The sequence below is a fragment of the Lissotriton helveticus genome, chromosome 3_2 (genome assembly GCF_964261635.1).
Source record: "Lissotriton helveticus chromosome 3_2, aLisHel1.1, whole genome shotgun sequence".
Taxonomy (NCBI): Eukaryota; Metazoa; Chordata; class Amphibia; order Caudata; family Salamandridae; genus Lissotriton; species Lissotriton helveticus.
In genome coordinates this window covers 22,427,429-22,447,173 of record NC_136062.1, presented here as the reverse complement: position 1 = coordinate 22,447,173, position 19,745 = coordinate 22,427,429, and the positions used below count along the sequence as shown (strand labels likewise).

Below are 19,745 nucleotides of genomic sequence, written 5' to 3'. Positions count from 1 at the left end.
CCAAAGCACGTCGTGCCTGCAGTAAGAGAAAGTGAACTGAATAAAGAAAATATTGCTCACAGTCTAAATAACGCTGTGAGAAGTTGGCCTGATAGGTGATGTTTCCAATTCTGGAACCACCTATTATCAGACCAAACAATCCCTTATGGTGTCAGGTTGTAAGTCAACCTTGTTAGACAAGCTATCCTAGGGGTAGCATGGACTAAGCAGCCTAAAGGCTTAACTTAAGAGGTCGTGTTAAGCGAGCTGTTTTACCACATACAATCCTGTAATATCAAATGAAAGGACACCACACAAGTATATATTATAAAAATATATGTGTTTATTACTAAAACAATCCCCAGTATTCTTTATGAATAAAGGGGCACAAGCGTTAAATCAAAAGCACAGTTTAAACATACAAAGTTGCACAATTATGGATGAGGGCGGGTGGCCACTCAAACCATATACTAAACAAGTGGTATAAGAGATACCAATCGAACAGTGGTTAGGCCTAGGGCCTAGGGAATCGCTGGGAGCAGTCAGGACAAGCAGTGCTGAAGTCGGGAGAGGCCCACGGGATTCGGGAGCAGTGCGGAAAGCGCACGCATGCACCAATGTTAACCAATGGTGCGTAAAAGTTGTAAAGTTAAAGTTTAAGGACACTTCCGCTGAACCTAGAGGAACAAAACTTAAGACACAGACCCTAGAGGTGTGCACCAGTGTGGGAACACCGGCGGAGCAAAGTTACCTCACCCACAGGAAGCGGGTGCACAGGGTCGAAGTTGAGTCGGGTTTCGTCGCGCAGGCTCTTGGTGCTTGAAGCTGAAAGGGCTGCAGGCGGGGTGAAAGAGAAGTGTCCGGTGGAGTCCAAGGGTGGACTCGAGTCGAAAAGTACCTGAAAGCAGAGGGGACAGAGTCTGGGTCACTCAGCAGTGACCAGGGTGGAACCAGGACGGAACCAGGCAATGTCGGGCGCAATCAGGTCGCTGTCGAGGTGCTTCTCTCCGCTGTCACGTGGGCTCTGGGGCATCTACGACGTCCAGGAGCAGGTCACGATCTGTCCCACGCAGGCTCTCGCCGTCGGCGCTGTCGGCTTCAAGATTGGAGCAAACAACACTTGGCAAAAGCAATCCACGCGGAACCGGGAGATTGCTTCTCACTCGAACCAGGAGGGTCAGAGTGGGGGCTCCTTTTCAGGGGAGCTGGTGTAGATCTGGAGCAACCAGATTCACAAGTCGATTTCAAGTTTTCGTCGGCACAGGGGCCACTAGCCGGCTGGCAAGTGACCGGGCCAAAGCGTTGAGCCAAAAGTAGCAGAAGGGCCCCACGCAGCACTCGATGAGTGTAGAGGGGTGAGCTTCGGTGCAAGAGTGGCTCAGGGTGGGGGCTTCTCAAACCCCGGTGTACAGTTTCGAGGGTCACTCGTGGGCTGCACGGTCAGCGTCTCGTGGTCAATTCAAGATGGCGTGCCCCACGCTTCCGGTCGCCTCCACGGGTCTCAGCTCTGCAGGGACTGTGGATCGGGCTGTTGGAAGGCAGGCAAGCTTGATCTCGTCGATCTCTGTCGCTCGAGTTCCGGCGGGAACTGCAACAAAGTAGACGTCGAGGGCTGGATGGTGCCTGTTTGCACAGGGTGGTCACTCCTTGACCACAAGGGAGATTCTTCGGGCTTCCACGTTGAGTAGGAGGTCCAAGGGTCCAGAGTTTCGTTTCTTATGTTTCGTTCAGGAAATCTAAAGTGTATTGGCACTGCTCCCACTCTTATTCGAATCTGGGGGGCGTGATTACCTGCTAGGTCCCCCCCTATGGGTGGGACCCAGGAAGTGGGTGGATACACCCCCTTCCTTTGATCCAGGCCGCCCTGGCACGAGGGCTGGAGTGCCCCAGAACCGGTTTGGCCGGATTATGCAAGGGGCAGCCTTGTGCGCCCCAAGCAGTGTCTGGTTTCTTTCAAACCTCCCTGCTACAATCCACTATCTCCTGTCTGGAGGGTGGTGACACCCTCCTGCGACAGGAAACCCTTTGTCCAGGCCCCATTTGGCTGAGCTTCGGTCAGCTGCAGGGGTCCTGACTCTTGTCTGTGGCAGAGGCATCCATTTTGTGGATCTAAGGTCTTTTTAGAATGTAACCGCATTTAAGTAAAGTAACATGTCTTACCCCTTTAGAGGGGTGGAATGCTATCCCCGTCGCCAGAACTGGCGAGGGGATAGTATTCCAAATCGTATGACACCTTACACGACATGTTTTGATAAAGCCAAACCAAAGTTGCTATATAACCGCGAGGATTATAAGGCACTTAAGAGTATATGGTATGGCATTATCCTGAAACAGCTTAGGGAGTTGTTCCCGACAGCTGCAGACAGGCTCAGCTCATGCTAGAGCTCCATCTCACATGAAACCACGCACTCTGCCTCCAGGATTGATGAGGCCTTCCATAGGAGTGGCTCACAGGTTAATATGTGTCCAGATATAGGTTTAGATATAGGTATACTATATCTAAGCAAGGGGTGATTACACCACCTTACCCCAGCTGAGTGATCAGCCAGTTGTGTCAATTTAAGAACCAGCCAGGGGTGGCAAAAGATATGCTGCAGCCCCTGGTAGGCCTTGGTGGCCCCTATGCCCTGGGCACCTATAGTGCATTATACAGGGGCTGACAAGGAGTCCATTTCCAATTGTGGTATGTACCTAGGGTACATGGAATCCATTTTACAGAGAGAGCAGATGGCCTGGGGCCCTGATTAGCAGGGAACCAGGTCAACTAAGTCAAAAAACTAGCTAAACACAGGCAAAAAATCTGGGGTAACCATAGTCAGGTAGCCACCTTCCTACATAACCCCCCCCCCCCCCAAACGAAAGGAGATAAGGCTATCCTTGGCCAGGTAAGCCTATATTGCCTGAGTGGCCATATAAGGAAGTACCTGCACTAGCATGGGTACCCCCTGTCTCATGGTCCACTAAGCAGTCCCTCACCCTTTGGGTATTAGAGGGTCTCCACCATAGGGAATCACTACCTTGGGTGTGTTTATGCAAAGTTAAAGGCTGGTTTGGATATGGAGTATTGAAGTGAGGCTCCACTAATTTAGGGCTCCCCTTCCTCCAATTATCTTCCACCATGTGTGCCTTTCTTACTTTAACTGAGTTGCACTGTGCTCTCAGGGTCAACCTCTGGCTACCTAAAGCTGGAGGCCGGGTCCCTCTGTTTGGCTTGCTGGAGGGACAGTTCAGGTTTGGGCCCCTTGGGTCCCAGGTTTGGCTGTGCCCAACAGAATCCATCTGGGGGAGGTCCCTAACTGTCTTTAAGGGGGCTCCCTCAGGAGTTTTTAAAGTTTTCACCTCACTAGGGCTACTAGTTTTGGTGCCCCTAATCTGTTGATGGGGGTGCTTTATTTGACAGGGGGCCCTCTGGGTCTCACTGTCCTTCTTGTCATCTGCAGCCCAGGACTGGCTAAGGCAAGGGAGAGAGGGGCAGGTTACCTGCTCCAGACTGGGTCCCACCTGAGAAGGGTCCACTGACATCAGGGGTTCTGTCAGGCTAGGCCCAACCACCTCTGGGGCAGTTCCTTCATCAGGGGTAAGATCAGTTCCCTGAGGAGGCTGATCCTGTCCTAAAGTCTGGTGAGGGGGAGATTTCTCTTCCTCCTCCATGCTCTCAGTTTGTGTGGAGTTATCCATCATTTCAGGTTTCACAACACACATATCAGTTTGAGTTTGGGCTGTGGCCATCACAGCCCCACCAACCTTTTCAGGAGGAGACTCAGTTTGGGTTTCTGCTGTTATCATAACAGCTTTGCTATTCTGTTCAGGAAGAGCTTTTGCTAAAGATGGGGCAGAGAGTTTCTCAGCCCTACCAACCTTTTCAGGAAGGACATCTTGAATTGGGGCTGTAGCCATTACAGCCCCACTAACCTTTCCATTGGAATTTACCATTCTAGAATGGATTTCCTGTTCAACCTCAGCCCAGGCTGAGATTTCCAAATCATTACCAAGTAGGCAGTCTACAGGCAAGTTTGATGACACTGCCACTCTCTTTGGGCCAATGACACCTCCCCAGCTGAGACTTACTACTGCCATGGGATGATTTGTTTTGATGCCATCAATGTTTGTTACCTGGTATGTGGCACCAGGTAAAAGTTGCTTAGAGGGGACTATACAGCCAGCCACCATGGTGATGCTAGCCCCTGTGTCTCTAAAAGCTTCAACTTTCAAACCATTGATGATGGGTTCTTGTCTATATTTGCTCAAGGTATTTGGGCAATCAGAGAAGTTGGCAAACCCCTGCCAGTCTCATAAACAAGATCATTTGGGGATGGGGACCTGGATAGGCCAGGGTCCTCCTGGGCTCCAAAAGTAAACCCACCCAGATTCCTGGGTGTGCTCCCACTTCCTGGGGGATTACTGCCGACAGTAACAGGAGGTGTTGGAGCTGGCTTTGGAGGTATATTCTCTTTATTGTTATTCTTGGGACAACAGTTGTCTGTTTTGTAATGCCCAACCTGTTTACAGGCATAACAATAAGGCTTTTTCTCAGTTGAAGAAGTGTCTTGGGACCCACCCCCATTCTTGGAGTTTTGGGGCCCTGGGGAAGTCTTTTCTTTATTTTTATCCCCACCCTTATCTTGAGGCTTGGTAGACTCCTTCTTCTGGTTACTGTCCTGATTCTTAGGCCTAATCCTGGTTCTGACCCACTTGTCTGCCTTCTTTCCCAATTCTTGGGGAGAGGTCAGATCAGAGTCCACCAGGTGCTGGTGTAAGAGCTGGTTCTGACAATTACTTAGGATCTGCTCCCTCATAATCAAATTATACAATCCTGTAAAGTCATGTACTTTTCTGCCATGTAGCCAACCCTCCAGAGCCTTAGTAGCACAATCTACAAAATCAGTCCAGTCCTGTGTCTGTGTCTTCTGGGTGTCTCTGAACTTCAACCTGTACTGTTCAGTGGTTAAGCCAAACCCATCTATTAGGACACTCTTCAGGACTTTGTAATTGTTTGCATCCTCATGTCTGACAGTGAGGAGCTTATCTCTCCCTTTCTCTGAAAAGGAGTACCATAAGATTGCTGCCCACTGTTCCTCAGGAACCTGCTGTACCATGCAGGCTCTCTCAAGAGCAGTTATCCACTTGTGGATGTCATCCCCTTCCTTGTAGGGGGGCACAATCTTTGTCAGGTTTCTACTATCATAGGACCTGGGTTTCTCTTTAGGAATATTGCTGCCACCAGTGGCATCTAAGCCACTCAATTTCTGCTCTCTTGCCAAGGTAAGTCTAGCTTGAGCCAAGGTAAGTTTAGCTTGAGCCAGGGCTACCTCCTCCCTCTCTATTTGGAGTTTGACAGCCCTCATTCTGGCCCTATGCTCAGTCTTCTGAGAGGCAGTCATACCTCTCTCAGATTCTCTTGAGGCACTAGAAATATGAGAGTCCCCTGAGGGAGATCTCACTCTTCTGTTGCCTGGGAGAATGTTATAGGGTCTGGGGAGGTGCTGGCCCTCTCCATTCCCCAGTAGGTTTAAGTTGGCCTGGCTAAGCCTGGCAACTCCAACCTGGCTACCCTCCTGATCCTGGTCTTCTGTGTCCTCAACCTCTGAGTCCTCATCCCCCTCTTCTCCTTCTTCTCCTTCTTCCTCCTGAGGGGTACCAGTTACAGGTGGGTTCTCTCCATCTCCTGATCCTAGGGGAATTCCATTCGCCCTTTCTAAGTCATCCTGTTCTAGAATGGCTACCAGGATAGGACAGGTGGGACTTCTGCCCCTTTTTAACCCTCTTGATTTGCACAAGGCAATCAAGTCCTTTCGGGTTAGTTTGTCATAGCTGGAAGTTGCCTGGGTAAGGTCAACTGTCACAGGAGTAGACCCTGAGGCTTTTCCTGTGTCAGACATGACTCTAGTGTGGTGTAAGTGATGCACCTACCTACACTAAGTGTTTTCCTACTGTACCTTGCTAGTGAGTTGTAGTCAGGGTGTGCTAATCCCTTTAATCTACAACTACTAAGTTCAGTAGAACTTAATATGCTAAGCTTTTGATTTATATGTACCTAGAGGTACTTGATGTGATCTTTCAATTTGATAAAAGATTGCAATGGTAAAACAACAGCAAGCTCAAATCCGCACCGCTGCTCACCAATGTGAGAAGTTGGCCTGATAGGTGATGTTTCCAATTCTGGAACCACCTATTATCAGACCAAACAATCCCTTATGGTGTCAGGTTGTAAGTCAACCTTGTTAGACAAACTATCCTAGGGGTAGCATGGACTAAGCAGCCTAAAGGCTTAACTTAAGAGGTCGTGTTAAGCGAGCTGTTTTACCACATACAATCCTGTAATATCAAATGAAAGGACACCACACAAGTATATATTATAAAAATATATGTGTTTATTACTAAAACAATCCCCAGTATTCTTTATGAATAAAGGGGCACAAGCGTTAAATCAAAAGCACAGTTTAAACATACAAAGTTGCACAATTATGGATGAGGGCGGGTGGCCACTCAAACCATATACTAAACAAGTGGTATAAGAGATACCAATCGAACAGTGGTTAGGCCTAGGGCCTAGGGAATCGCTGGGAGCAGTCAGGACAAGCAGTGCTGAAGTCGGGAGAGGCCCACGGGATTCGGGAGCAGTGCGGAAAGCGCACGCATGCACCAATGTTAACCAATGGTGCGTAAAAGTTGTAAAGTTAAAGTTTAAGGACACTTCCGCTGAACCTAGAGGAACAAAACTTAAGACACAGACCCTAGAGGTGTGCACCAGTATGGGAACACCGGCGGAGCAAAGTTACCTCACCCACAGGAAGCGGGTGCACAGGGTCGAAGTTGAGTCGGGTTTCGTCGCGCAGGCTCTTGGTGCTTGAAGCTGAAAGGGCTGCAGGCGGGGTGAAAGAGAAGTGTCCGGTGGAGTCCAAGGGTGGACTCGAGTCGAAAAGTACCTGAAAGCAGAGGGGACAGAGTCTGGGTCACTCAGCAGTGACCAGGGTGGAACCAGGACGGAACCAGGCAATGTCGGGCGCAATCAGGTCGCTGTCGAGGTGCTTCTCTCCGCTGTCACGTGGGCTCTGGGGCATCTACGACGTCCAGGAGCAGGTCACGATCTGTCCCACGCAGGCTCTCGCCGTCGGCGCTGTCGGCTTCAAGATTGGAGCAAACAACACTTGGCAAAAGCAATCCACGCGGAACCGGGAGATTGCTTCTCACTCGAACCAGGAGGGTCAGAGTGGGGGCTCCTTTTCAGGGGAGCTGGTGTAGATCTGGAGCAACCAGATTCACAAGTCGATTTCAAGTTTTCGTCGGCACAGGGGCCACTAGCCGGCTGGCAAGTGACCGGGCCAACGCGTTGAGCCAAAAGTAGCAGAAGGGCCCCACGCAGCACTCGATGAGTGTAGAGGGGTGAGCTTCGGTGCAAAAGTGGCTCAGGGTGGGGGCTTCTCAAACCCCGGTGTACAGTTTCGAGGGTCACTCGTGGGCTGCACGGTCAGCGTCTCGTGGTCAATTCAAGATGGCGTGCCCCACACTTCCGGTCGCCTCCACGGGTCTCAACTCTGCAGGGACTGTGGATCGGGCTGTTGGAAGGCAGGCAAGCTTGATCTCGTTGATCTCTGTCGCTCGAGTTCCGGCGGGAACTGCAACAAAGTAGACGTCGAGGGCTGGATGGTGCCTGTTTGCACAGGGTGGTCACTCCTTGACCACAAGGGAGATTCTTCGGGCTTCCACGTTGAGAAGGAGGTCCAAGGGTCCAGAGTTTCGTTTCTTATGTTTCGTTCAGGAAATCTAAAGTGTATTGGCACTGCTCCCACTCTTATTCGAATCTGGGGGGCGTGATTACCTGCTAGGTCCCCCCCTATGGGTGGGACCCAGGAAGTGGGTGGATACACCCCCTTCCTTTGATCCAGGCCGCCCTGGCACGAGGGCTGGAGTGCCCCAGAACCGGTTTGGCCGGATTATGCAAGGGGCAGCCTTGTGCGCCCCAAGCAGTGTCTGGTTTCTTTCAAACCTCCCTGCTACAATCCACTATCTCCTGTCTGGAGGGTGGTGACACCCTCCTGCGACAGGAAACCCTTTGTCCAGGCCCCATTTGGCTGAGTTTCGGTCAGCTGCAGGGGTCCAGACTCTTGTCTGTGGCAGAGGCATCCATTTTGTGGATCTAAGGTCTTTTTAGAATTTAACCGCATTTAAGTAAAGTAACATGTCTTACCCCTCTAGAGGGGTGGAATGCTATCCCCGTCGCCAGAACTGGCGAGGGGATAGTATTCCAAATCGTATGACACCTTACACGACATGTTTTGATAAAGCCAAACCAAAGTTGCTATATAACCGCGAGGATTATAAGGCACTTAAGAGTATATGGTATGGCATTATCCTGAAACAGCTTAGGGAGTTGTTCCCGACAGCTGCAGACAGGCTCAGCTCATGCTAGAGCTCCATCTCACATGAAACCACGCACGCTGCCTCCAGGATTGATGAGGCCTTCCATAGGAGTGGCTCACAGGTTAATATGTGTCCAGATATAGGTTTAGATATAGGTATACTATATCTAAGCAAGGGGTGATTACACCACCTTACCCCAGCTGAGTGATCAGCCAGTTGTGTCAATTTAAGAACCAGCCAGGGGTGGCAAAAGATATGCTGCAGCCCCTGGTAGGCCTTGGTGGCCCCTATGCCCTGGGCACCTATAGTGCATTATACAGGGGCTGACAAGGAGTCCATTTCCAATTGTGGTATGTACCTAGGGTACATGGAATCCATTTTACAGAGAGAGCAGATGGCCTGGGGCCCTGATTAGCAGGGAACCAGGTCAACTAAGTCAAAAAACTAGCTAAACACAGGCAAAAAATCTGGGGTAACCATAGTCAGGTAGCCACCTTCCTACATACGCATACTGTGTAACAACCAAAGGAAAGGGGCCAGTCGCCATGGGAGGTGACAAATGAAGAGTAGGCGGGACTAAGGAGGGACTAACAAGCTTATTTTCAAATCAGAAGCCAGCATTTATTGTAAGAAGTTAGCCTGGCATATGATATCCACTATTCTAGTGGGCACCTTGCATCAGTCTAAAAGACCCTTATTGATGGTGGTTGTAAAGTCAACCTTATAGACAAGCTATCCTAGTGGTAGCATGGACCAGCAGTCTTAGGCGAAACTCCAAAGAGCATGTGAAGTGTTTGTTTTACCAATTATAATCCCTTGAATACCAAATGAAAGGACACCACACAAGGTATATATCAAATTAAATGTATTTATTTCTAACACAACCCCTCTGCACTCTTTATGAGGTCAGAGATCGAAGTACATCAAAAGTTACTCAATTAGCATACTATTAGTTGCACAAATACAGTTATGCCCTAAGGACCTCACAAACCATATACTAAGTAAGTGGTATAAGGACCACTTCAGAAATAGTGAATAGGCCTAGGGCCTAGAGAATCGCTGGGGCTACACTAGACGACCAAAGGTTAGGAAGTAGGAGACCCACGGGAGACGCGTGCAGTGTCTAAACACAGTCGCGAGTTACCATTGATTTATAATGGGAACGTAAAAGTTACAGAGTTAAAGATTAAGGACACTTCCGGCTGGACTACAACAAAACCACTTTAAAGTAGGACACTTCGAGAGTCAAGACCCACGGGAGCACCAGAGTACTCGTGTTACCTCACCCAGGGAAGCCGGGTGCATAGGTGCCTTTTGATGTCGGGTATCGTCGATCGTTTCAATGGAGATCTGCAAAGAAGTGCTGCAGGCGACCAGATGAAAGGTGTCCGGGTGGATCCAAGGGTGGATCGAGGAACTGAAGAACCTGAAAGCAGAGGGGACAGAGTCTGGGTCACTAGCCAGTGACCAGGAAGGAACCAGGCGATGTCGAGTTGATTTCAGGTGAAGAGGTAGACGACAACCAGGAGCTGGATTCGAGCTGTCCCACGAAGGATCTAGTTGACTGCGGCGTTGGTATCCGGATTGGACCCAACAAGCCTTGGCAAACGCAACCCACGCAGGTAGTAAGGATTGGCTTCGAGTCAGACCAGCAAGGGATGGGGAGCTTCTCCGTTGGAGGGAAGCTGGAGCAAGCCTGGAGCAACCAGGCAGCAGTTTAAATTCAAAAAGAAGTCTTCAGAGGGCTAACTAGCCAGCGAGCTAGCAACCGGGAAGATGCGTTGAGCTGAAATGCAGGAGCAGGCCCCACGCGGCACTCGTGGAGTGTGGAGGGCTGAGCTTTGGTGCAAATGGCGCTCGGGTCTGGGGCTTCTCGTACCCCAATGCACAACTGTGAGTTACCTCAGGAGTAGATGCAGTTAGAAAAATGCAGAAAGTCCAGGGTGTCCGGTCCCACATCTCTCGTGTCTGCTTTGCTGTAGAGGTGGATCGGAGTCAGAGAAGTCTGGAAGTCCAGTTCCCGTGTCGCTGAGTCTTCGGGTTCCGGCAGGAGCGTCAACAAAGCAAACCGGCAAGTTACTGGTGGTGCCTGTTTGCACAGGGTGGTCACTCCTTGGCCACAAGGGAGATGTCTTCAGTCTTATAGTCGAAATAGAACGTCGAAGGTCCAAGAGTTTCGGATCAGAGTTTCGTTCCAGGATATTCTAAAGTCCTGGGGACACAGCTCCTATCTTTATACTGATTTTAGGGGCTGGATTACCTGCTAGGTCCCTCCTATGGGTGGACCTGGGAAGGGGGTGGTTACACCCCTTTGCCTTTGTCCAGTTTCATGCCAGAGCGGGGCTTGAGTGCCCCAGCAACTGGTTTGAACCGGGCTATGCATGGAGCACCTTGTGTGCCCCAGGCAGTGTCTGGAAAAGCATCTTTCCATTCAACCCACCCTGCCCCAATACACTACAGGCTGTCTGGGGAGGTGCTAGCACCTCTCTCGACAGGAAACCTATTGTCCAGGCCTCCCTTGCCGGAGTTTCGTCCAGCTGCAGGAGGTCAGACTTGTGTCTGTGGCAGCTGCATCCATTTTGTGATGCTGAGGCTCTGTTTAACTTTAACCAGGTAAAGCAGTAACTACATGTCTTCTCCCTCTAGAAGGGTGGAATGCTACCCCCGCCACCAGGACTGGCGGGTGGGGGTAGTATTCCAAAGTGCTTGACACCTTACACAACATGTTTTGATAAAGCCAAACCAAAGTTAGTATTAACTGCGAGTATTATAATGCACTTAAGAGTATATGGTATGGCTATATCATAGAACAGCTATAAGGAGATGGTTCAGAAAGCTGCAAGGGGCTCAGCTCATGCTAGGGCACCCTCTCACATAAAACCAAGCACTCTGCCTCCAGGATTGTTAAGGCTTGCCATAGGAGTGACTTATAGGTTACTATGTGTCTATATATAAGGTAGATATAGATATACTATATCTAAGTAAGGGGCGATTACACCACCTTACCCAAGCTGAGTGATCAGCCTGTGGTGTCAGTTTAGATGGCCAGCCAGGGGTGGCATAATACATGCTGCAGCCCCTGGTAGGCCTTGGATACACCTATGACCCAATACCCAAACTGGTAAGTACCTAAAGTACATGGTATCAATTTAGAGAGAGAACAGCTGGGCTGTGGATCTGATTCGCAGGCCCACAGCCACACTAAAGTAAAAAAAACAGAGAATCACAGCAAAAAGTGGAGAGACCATAGGAAGCAGACCCTACTCTCCTACACAACCCTGCCCCCAAACGTAGGGATATTAAACTAACCTTGACAAGTTGAGTCTTCATGTTCTAAGTGGAAACATCTGGAGGGTCCATCTGTATTGGCATGGTCAGTCCCAGGTCTATGTTCCACTGTAAAGTCCATCCCCTGTAGGGAAATGGACCACCTAAGCAGTTTGGGATTTTCACCCTTCATCTGATTTAGCCACAAGAGGGGCTTATGGTCTGTCTGAATCTTGAAGTGAGTACCAAACAAGTATGGCATCAGCTTCTTCAGGGCCCAGACCACAGCAAAGGTCTCCCTCTCAATAGCTGACCAACGTTTCTCTCTATGGGGTCAGCCTTCTGCTAATAAAAACTATTGGCTGGTCTTGACCATCTTTATTCAGTTGTGAAAGAACAGCTCCTACACCCAACTCAGAAGCATCTGTTTGAACAATGAATTCCTTGGAGTAGTCTGGACTTTGCAGAATAGGTGCAGTGCACATAGCCTGCTTCAGGTCATCAAATGCCTTTTGACAACTTACTGTCCACTGAACTTTCTTTGGCATTTTCTTGGAAGTTAAGTCATTAAGAGGAGTCACAATGGATCCATAGTTCTTAACAAACTTCCTGTAGTACCCAGACAGGCCCGGGAAAGCTCTGACCTGTGTCTGGGTGGTGGGAGGAGTCTGGTCCTTTATGGTCTGGATCTTGCTCTCCAATTGTTGAACCTGACCTCCACCTACCAGTTGGCCCAGGTATACAACCTTGATCTGCCCTATTTGGCACTTAGTAGCCTTGATAGTTAGGCCTGCCTTTAGCAGGGCCTCCAAAACATTATTTTGGTGGATCAGGTGATCTTCCCAAGTGGAGCTAAAGACAGCAATATCATCAAGATAAGCTGCACAGTAGTCATCCAGACCTGAGAGGACTTGGTTCACCAACCTTTGGAATGTGGCAGGTGCATTCTTCAGACCAAAGGGCATTACCACAAATTGATAATGACCTCCTGGGGTTGAAAATGCTATTTTGGCTTCGGCATCATCAGCTAGTCTGATCTGCCAGTTTCCAGCTGTCAAGTCAAATGTACTAATAAACTTGGCAGAAGCCAATCTGTCAATGAGCTCATCTGCTCTTGGTATTGGGTGGGCATCTATCCTAGTGACAGCATTGAGACCTCATCTCTCTTTTACCATCTTGGGTGTGAGGTTTAGGCACTAGGACTACAGGACTGGCCCAAGGGCTCTCTGACGGCTCAATAACCCCCAACTCCAACATCTTTTGGACCTCTCTCCTGATACAGTCCCTGACATGATCAGGTTGCCTGTAGATTTTACTCTTCACAGGCAGACTGTCACCAGTGTCCACCTCATGGGTGCACCAGCTAGTCTGACTTGGAGTCAGTGAAAACATATGTCTGTAGGACTGGAGAACTTGTCTGCAGTCCCTCTGCTGCTGATCAGTGAGGCTGCCTGCCAAGGCTACACCATCAACTGATCCATCATCAGGGTTCTGAGAAAGCAGGTCTGGGAGAGGGTCACTCTCCTCCTCCTGTCCCTCATCTGTAGCCATGAGCAAGCCCATGTCTGCCCTGTCAACATATGGTTTCAATCTGTTGACATGAAGCACCCTGTGGGGGTTCCGGGGAGTTCCAAGATCAACCAAATAGGTTTTCTCTCCCTTCTGTTCAACAATAGTGTGGGGTCCAGATCATTTGTCTTGGAGTGCTGCTGGGGCCACTGGCTCCAACACCCACACTTTCTGCCCTGGCTGGTAAACAGTCAGCGCAGCCTTTTGGTCATGCCAGGCGTTTTGAAGTTCCTGACTGACCTCAAGGTTTTTGGATGCCTTTTTCATATACTCAGCCATCCTGGAGTGGAGACCAAGTGCATAATCCACAATGTCTTGTTTTGGGGCTTTGAGAGGTAACTTCCATCTCTCCTTCACCAGACAAAGGGGTCCCCTTACAGGGTGCCCAAACAGAAGTTCAAAAGGGCTGTAGCCAACCCCCTTCTGTGGGACCTCACTGTAAGCAAACAAAAGGCAGGGCAGAAGGATGTCCCATCTTCGCCTAAGCTTTTCAGGTAAACCCTTAATCATGCCCTTTAAGGTCTTGTTAAATCTTTCAACCAGACCATTACACTGTGGATGGTAGGGTGTGGTGAACTTGTAGTTCACTCCACACTCTTTCCACATAGCAGTCAAATATCCAGACATAATGTTTGTACCTCTGTCTGTGACAACCTCCTTTGGAAAGCCCACTCTTGAGAAAACTCCCAGCAGGGCTCTTGCCACAACAGGGGCTGTTGTGGTCCTTAGGGGAATAGCTTCTGGGTATCTGGTGGCAAGATCCACTACCACCAGAATAAACCTGTGCCCAGATGCTGTTTGGGGATCCATTGGTCCAACAATGTCAATCCCAACTCTTTCAAAGGGAACCCCCACCACAGGTAGTGGTATAGGGGGGCCTTTGTGGTGCCACCTGATTTGCCACTGGCTTGGCAGGTGACACAGGAGCGACAAAACTCCTTGGTATCCTCTGACATGTGAGGCCAGTGAAAGTGAGGGACAAGCCTGTCCCAAGTCTTGTTCTGGCCAAGATGTCCTGCTAAGGAAATATCATGGGCTAAGGTGAGAAGGAATCCCCTGAATGCCAAAGGTATGACCAACCTCCTGGAAGCACCAGGCTTGAGGTCTCTAGCCTCTGAATACAGGAGCCCTTCATCCCAATACACTCTATGGGTACCTGTAGCATTCCCAGCAGCCTCAGCAGCAGCTTGCTGTCTGAGGGGTTCAAGAGAAGGGCAGTCCAACTGCGCCTGCCTCAGATCTGCCCTTGAAGGTCCCACTGTCCCAAGAAACTCAACCTGATCAGGCTCAAGCTCTTCTAGGACAGTTCTTTCTTGGGTCTCAAAATCAGCTTCCTCAGAAGGCTGATCCTCATTCTGAGGCAGGGGGGGGGGGAGGCACTGCCTTGACCCTACTGCTTCTCCTCCTGGTAGGCAACTGGTCCATAATTTCAGGATCTAGGGCCTGTTTTGTGTTGCAATTTTTGACCTGTAAGCTGGTCATAGCAAGGACATGTGCTGATATACCTAACATCTCTGCATGAGTCCTATACTCCACTTCAGACCAGATTGGAGTTTCTAGGACATTGCCAAGCAAACATTCTACAGGGAGGTCTGAACTAACAACACCCCTTTTGAGGCCAGTTACCCCTCCCCAGGAGAAATTCACAATTGCCATATTATGAGTGGTAGTGACATTGCTTGCATTGGTCACTAGGTAATTATCACCTAGTATGATCTGCCCAGGGTTCACAAAGATGGGTGTCACCATTGTGACACTAGTACATGTGTCCCTGTAGGCCTGAGCCACTTTGTTATTAATCAAAGGAGTCTGTCTGTACTTGCCCAGGTTACTGGGGCTCACAGTAGAGGACATAGCCATGTCCACATCACAGACAAGAACAGCTTGAGTTTGGTATTCTGACTATGCCAGAATCCACCTCAGTTCCCATGGTTAACCCTACTACACCCTTTTGTTGAGAACCACCAATATTAGCTGGACTAGGGGGAACAGTTGCCTTAGGGGCAATGGTGGTTGGAGCTGCCTCCTTCTTGGTGCATTCACTGGTCCAGTGAGTGTTACTCTTACAAAAGTTGCACCATGGTTTCTTTGGACCGTCTTTTTTTTAGGTTGTTGGGGACCCCCACCAGTAGAAGCTTTTTGGGGACCTTGAGAAGACTTCTGGTCTTCTGATTTCTCCCCACCCTTTTGCTCTTGCTTCTTCTGATAACCACCTTGGTTCTGTACCTTATGCTTCACCCTGGTTCTGACCCATTTGTCTGCCTTCTTACCCAAATCTTGGGGGGAGGTCAGATCAGAGTCAATCAGGTATTGATGAAATAACTGGTTCTGACAATTATTAAGAATCTGTTCTCTCATAATCAAATTATACAATCCTGTGTAATCATCGACCTTACTGCCCAGTAACCAGCCTTCCAGAGCTTTAGTGGCACAATCTACAAAGTCAGTCCAGTCCTGAGTCTGTGTCTTCTGGGTATCTTTGAACAGCAACCTGTACTGCTCAGAGGATTAAGTAAAACCCATCTATCAGAGCACTCTTCAGGACAGTGTAGTTGTCAGCATCCTTTTCATTAACTGTTAGGAGCTTACCTCTACCTTTGTCTGCAAAGGAGAGCCATAAAATTGCTGCCCACTGACTCTGGGGTACCTGCTGTACTTTGCAGGCCCTCTCCAAAGCAGTAATCCACTTGTGGATGTCATCCCCTACTTGATAGGGGGGAACAATTTTACTCAGGTTTCTATGGCCATGAGACCTTTCCTTATCTTTAGGAATTATGCTGCCATCAGTGGAATCTAGTCCACACAATTTTCTCTCTCTCTCAAGAACCAGGGTCTCTTTTGCAAGGGCAATTTCTTGCCTCTTGATTCTAAGCTTGGATTCCCTCATCCTAGCCTTATGCTCTCTTCTCTCAGGGGAATGCATGGGACCCTATTGAGTCAGCAGAATGGTTGGAATCTACTTTACTTACCTTTAAACCTCCGTAATCCATAGTTTACTAACCCCCCACCCTGCCCCTCCCCACGTCACCGCCCGGCAGGTAGTCCCACTACCGACCGCGGCTGCGTGCACCCAACAATTCTTGTGCAGAAGAAACAGATCGGCACCAAATACCTGACCTACTATAGCAAGAAAACAAACGGACCATTAACCTCACCGGAATAGCCAAATACCGAACTGTTTTCTCGCTGTGACCATCTATAGAATCACAGTCCCATGCTAGAAAATGAAAAAGGGTGACACAGGGGCGGTGAGCCCATAGGCACGTGTGGGCGTTGACCCCCATGACCTCTCCACTGTATCACAGAAATACAGTTGGTTGACCTGAGGGCTGTGTTACCTCAACTGCACATGTCTGATTGGCCGGTGTTTTCACTGTGGCGTGCCTGCCATGCACAGTTCAGGCTCCTGCAGTCAACACCCGAAAGGCAGCTGAGAAGCAGAGGCACAGCCTCGAAGATATCTGATGGAGCACTGTGTTTGCCTACTCCAGCCAATCCTAGCACTGCTCTTATTCTGGTTAGCTTTGTAAACAGCAAGGCAGCAGTGCTGGGATTAGAATGGATTTTTTTTTGGACGGATGGGACATCGCTCCCCCGGCCCACGGAATACCGCATACACAGGAGTCATCGCACTCCTCACGAACATACCCGGTGTCAAAACTCCAAGACTCGGCAGTCCGACCCAACCGAGGACAGAAGAGGCATCGCTCCCCCGGCCCCTAGGACGACCGAACACGTAGGAGTCATTGTATTCCTTTTTTGACAAAACCCGGTACCAGCAGCCGAGATCCTGCAGTTAATACTGCCCGGACCCATAGATCCTGAGATAAAGGCAGATCATCCATACTCTGCCACCTAACTTCACTGTCAGCAACCCGCAGAGGCAGGCATGCCACACACGCACCAGAGGACATAACCCATACTTGGGCGGTTGTACTATTATTACAGGCAGGCAAATGTTTGAATTGTCAGTCCTGATGATGGTCCCATGTAATTAGAGCAAAAGGGATCGAAACGTCGACTTTACATAGTGTTTTCACAACCTAACCATTGTGTTTAATCTAGTTGTGTCTAGCACTTCTTGGCATTACTTCAATCTAACACGGAGTCAAAAGTGGCCAATATTGCTCGTTTTTTTGCCTGTGAAACTTCTCCTTATTTGTTATTTGTTGTTTGTCTCCCTTGAGTATGGTACAGGATTGTGCCCCAGAATTATTTGTTTAACTGCTTATATTGTGTTCAAATAAACACCCTGTCCGGCTGGACAGAGGACACATATAGTCTCCTATTATGGCCTATATTTTATTCTTGATTTTGATTTTGATAAGCTAAGGACCCTTGTCTTTAAAAGCGGGATTAGAATGGATGACGTTGTCCAGTAAGTAGCGGTAAGCAAGAGGAAGTTCAGGTGTACGTGTGCTGCAGAACATTGTCATGAAAGTTACGTTTATTTTTATCTTTAATTACATTTTTATATGTGCCTCACCAATTTAAAAATGTAGCAGCCGCCACTGGGCTGACACATACATGCTTGGTAACGGAACAAGACAACTTCCTTCAACAATGAAACCTGGCCTTCCAAAAAATTAGATTTACTTTGTAAGAAATTGGGTTACTGGTTGAGGGGAATGAAACCCTTCTCTTGCAGCAACCCCAAATCTCTGTTAGGGTGAAGTTGAAACCAAACTACAAATTAACCTGCCTGTGTTTCTCCTTCTCAGATTTGACTGCAGCGATCTAGTCAAGAGAAAATTAAAAACAGAGGTTCATTATCCACTTAGGAATCTGGATATTTCTCCTTATTGTTCAGCACCATTTCAAAGGATACCAAAGTACAACTTGTATGCAGTGGTGGTAAGTATAAAAGAAGTACCCTTACTGGGCCTGGGCATTTTACAAATGTGGATTTTTTTTGTTTTGTTATCTGTGCTTCATATTCCCATTATGTGGATTCTTTACCCAGTAGGAGAATCATCTGGCCTACTTCTGTAACATAACATTACATAACATAACATGTATCTGTAAAGCACCCCAACATGGCTATCTTGGCGCTGACTGAAATAAAAGATGTTTATTTTTGTACTCCTTTATGTACCATTACATGTATTTGTGAATTAGGCCCAAAACATCTAAAATAGTAATATTCAGGTAATACAAATATAAAGGATTGTCCCCTTGCTCCACTTTTACTAATAGAAAGTTTGAGGTTTTGGGGCCTATTCACAAAGTTATGTAACAGTATGTAAAAGAGTACTCCTGAAGTATAATACTTCCCATACTCATGAACGGCTTTGTGATTCAGCGTTTACGTGTATTTATTTTCTGAAGATTATTTCAAGCACCACCTAGTTATTTGAGTCTTTGGAAACTAAAGCGGATTTAGACCTTCACGGACTGACTGCAAAGCGTGGCTAGCAGGGCCCTAAATAAAATTCGCGAACTGTTTAGCAAAAGCAAAAACCAATATCTTATTACGCTAGAAATTAGTTCCCATTTGAATAATTTTCAAGTTTGGCACCGCCAAGGTACACATGGCAGTGCTGATCATGAAATGAGCAGACAGGATTTATGTACGTGGGGTCACCTTAAATACGGTGGCACCTCAGGTACCACTGTCAGAGGTGGATGGGAGGGGGTTATTTCCAGCAGTAAAGCTGACAGAGGCCTCTCGGTAGTGCGACAATTGAGGAATGAGATGGGGATTAGAAGAGACCTCGAAACAGAAACCAAAATAGAACGTTTGAGGGAAAGAAAGAAGCAATGAGGGATTTGGAAAGGAAGGTTAAAATTGTTCAATGTTGATGCAACCTGAGAGAATCAGTACTACCCGTGTAAGGTGTGCCCACTGAGCCTAGAAACCCTCTACTCAAGCAACGCAGTGTCAAGCTGTTTGTAGTATTTTCCTGGTCAGCCCCAATGACCCTTCTCATCCTAGCAATTGTATAATTAAATTAGATTATGGTATCACTGTCCTAGAAGACGTTTTCTAATTCACCCCACTGTTGCCAGTAATATTGTAGAAAATGTCATTGGATTTAACAATAAAAAAACAAAGCCAGGCTTCAACCAAGTAGGACATGCAACTATATGAATTAAGCTGATCCTAGTTGAACCCATGTGAAGACGAGGCTAAAAAGTGTCTCGGCGCACCAGTAAATAGTTCAGCTCCCCATTGACCAATACGAAGAGAGCAAGCAGTGATCGAGAGCATAGAAGAAAACAAATAATCAGAGGCCGAAATTAAATGTTAGAAAAGTCACATAATCAATGCCAACGGTATCAAACAGTTTGAAAAGCCAGCAACCGTTGTATTATACTAATCCGGATGTTGTAAAACACCTTTGCACCTCAGTAGTGCTGCAAAGACCTTCTGACTTTAAAATGCAAAATTTTTATAGATCTGAGAAGCTTTAATCTGCAACCTGAACCATGCCCATTTCCCCATACTGCCACACTACAAAGCTCTTTCACTGATGTACAATTCGTAAGATTAACAGAGGCATAGCGGACCTGCTTATATTATACCTCTGAAAGGTAAAAGTACCCAGCTCCTTAATAATCTAGTTACA

The 19,745-nt window shown here is 48.1% G+C and overlaps 1 protein-coding gene across 2 annotated transcripts in view; it reads left to right on the top strand.

The window, feature by feature from the left end:
* Positions 1-19,745, top strand: part of USP50 (ubiquitin specific peptidase 50) — a 295,365-nt gene that overhangs the window by 226,549 nt on the left and 49,071 nt on the right. For both annotated transcript variants that reach the window (XM_078684588.1, XM_078684586.1), the window contains one exon: positions 17,898-18,030. In XM_078684588.1, coding sequence (XP_078540714.1) covers positions 17,898-18,030 — 133 coding nt within the window. The remainder of the gene's footprint in view (positions 1-17,897; positions 18,031-19,745) is intronic.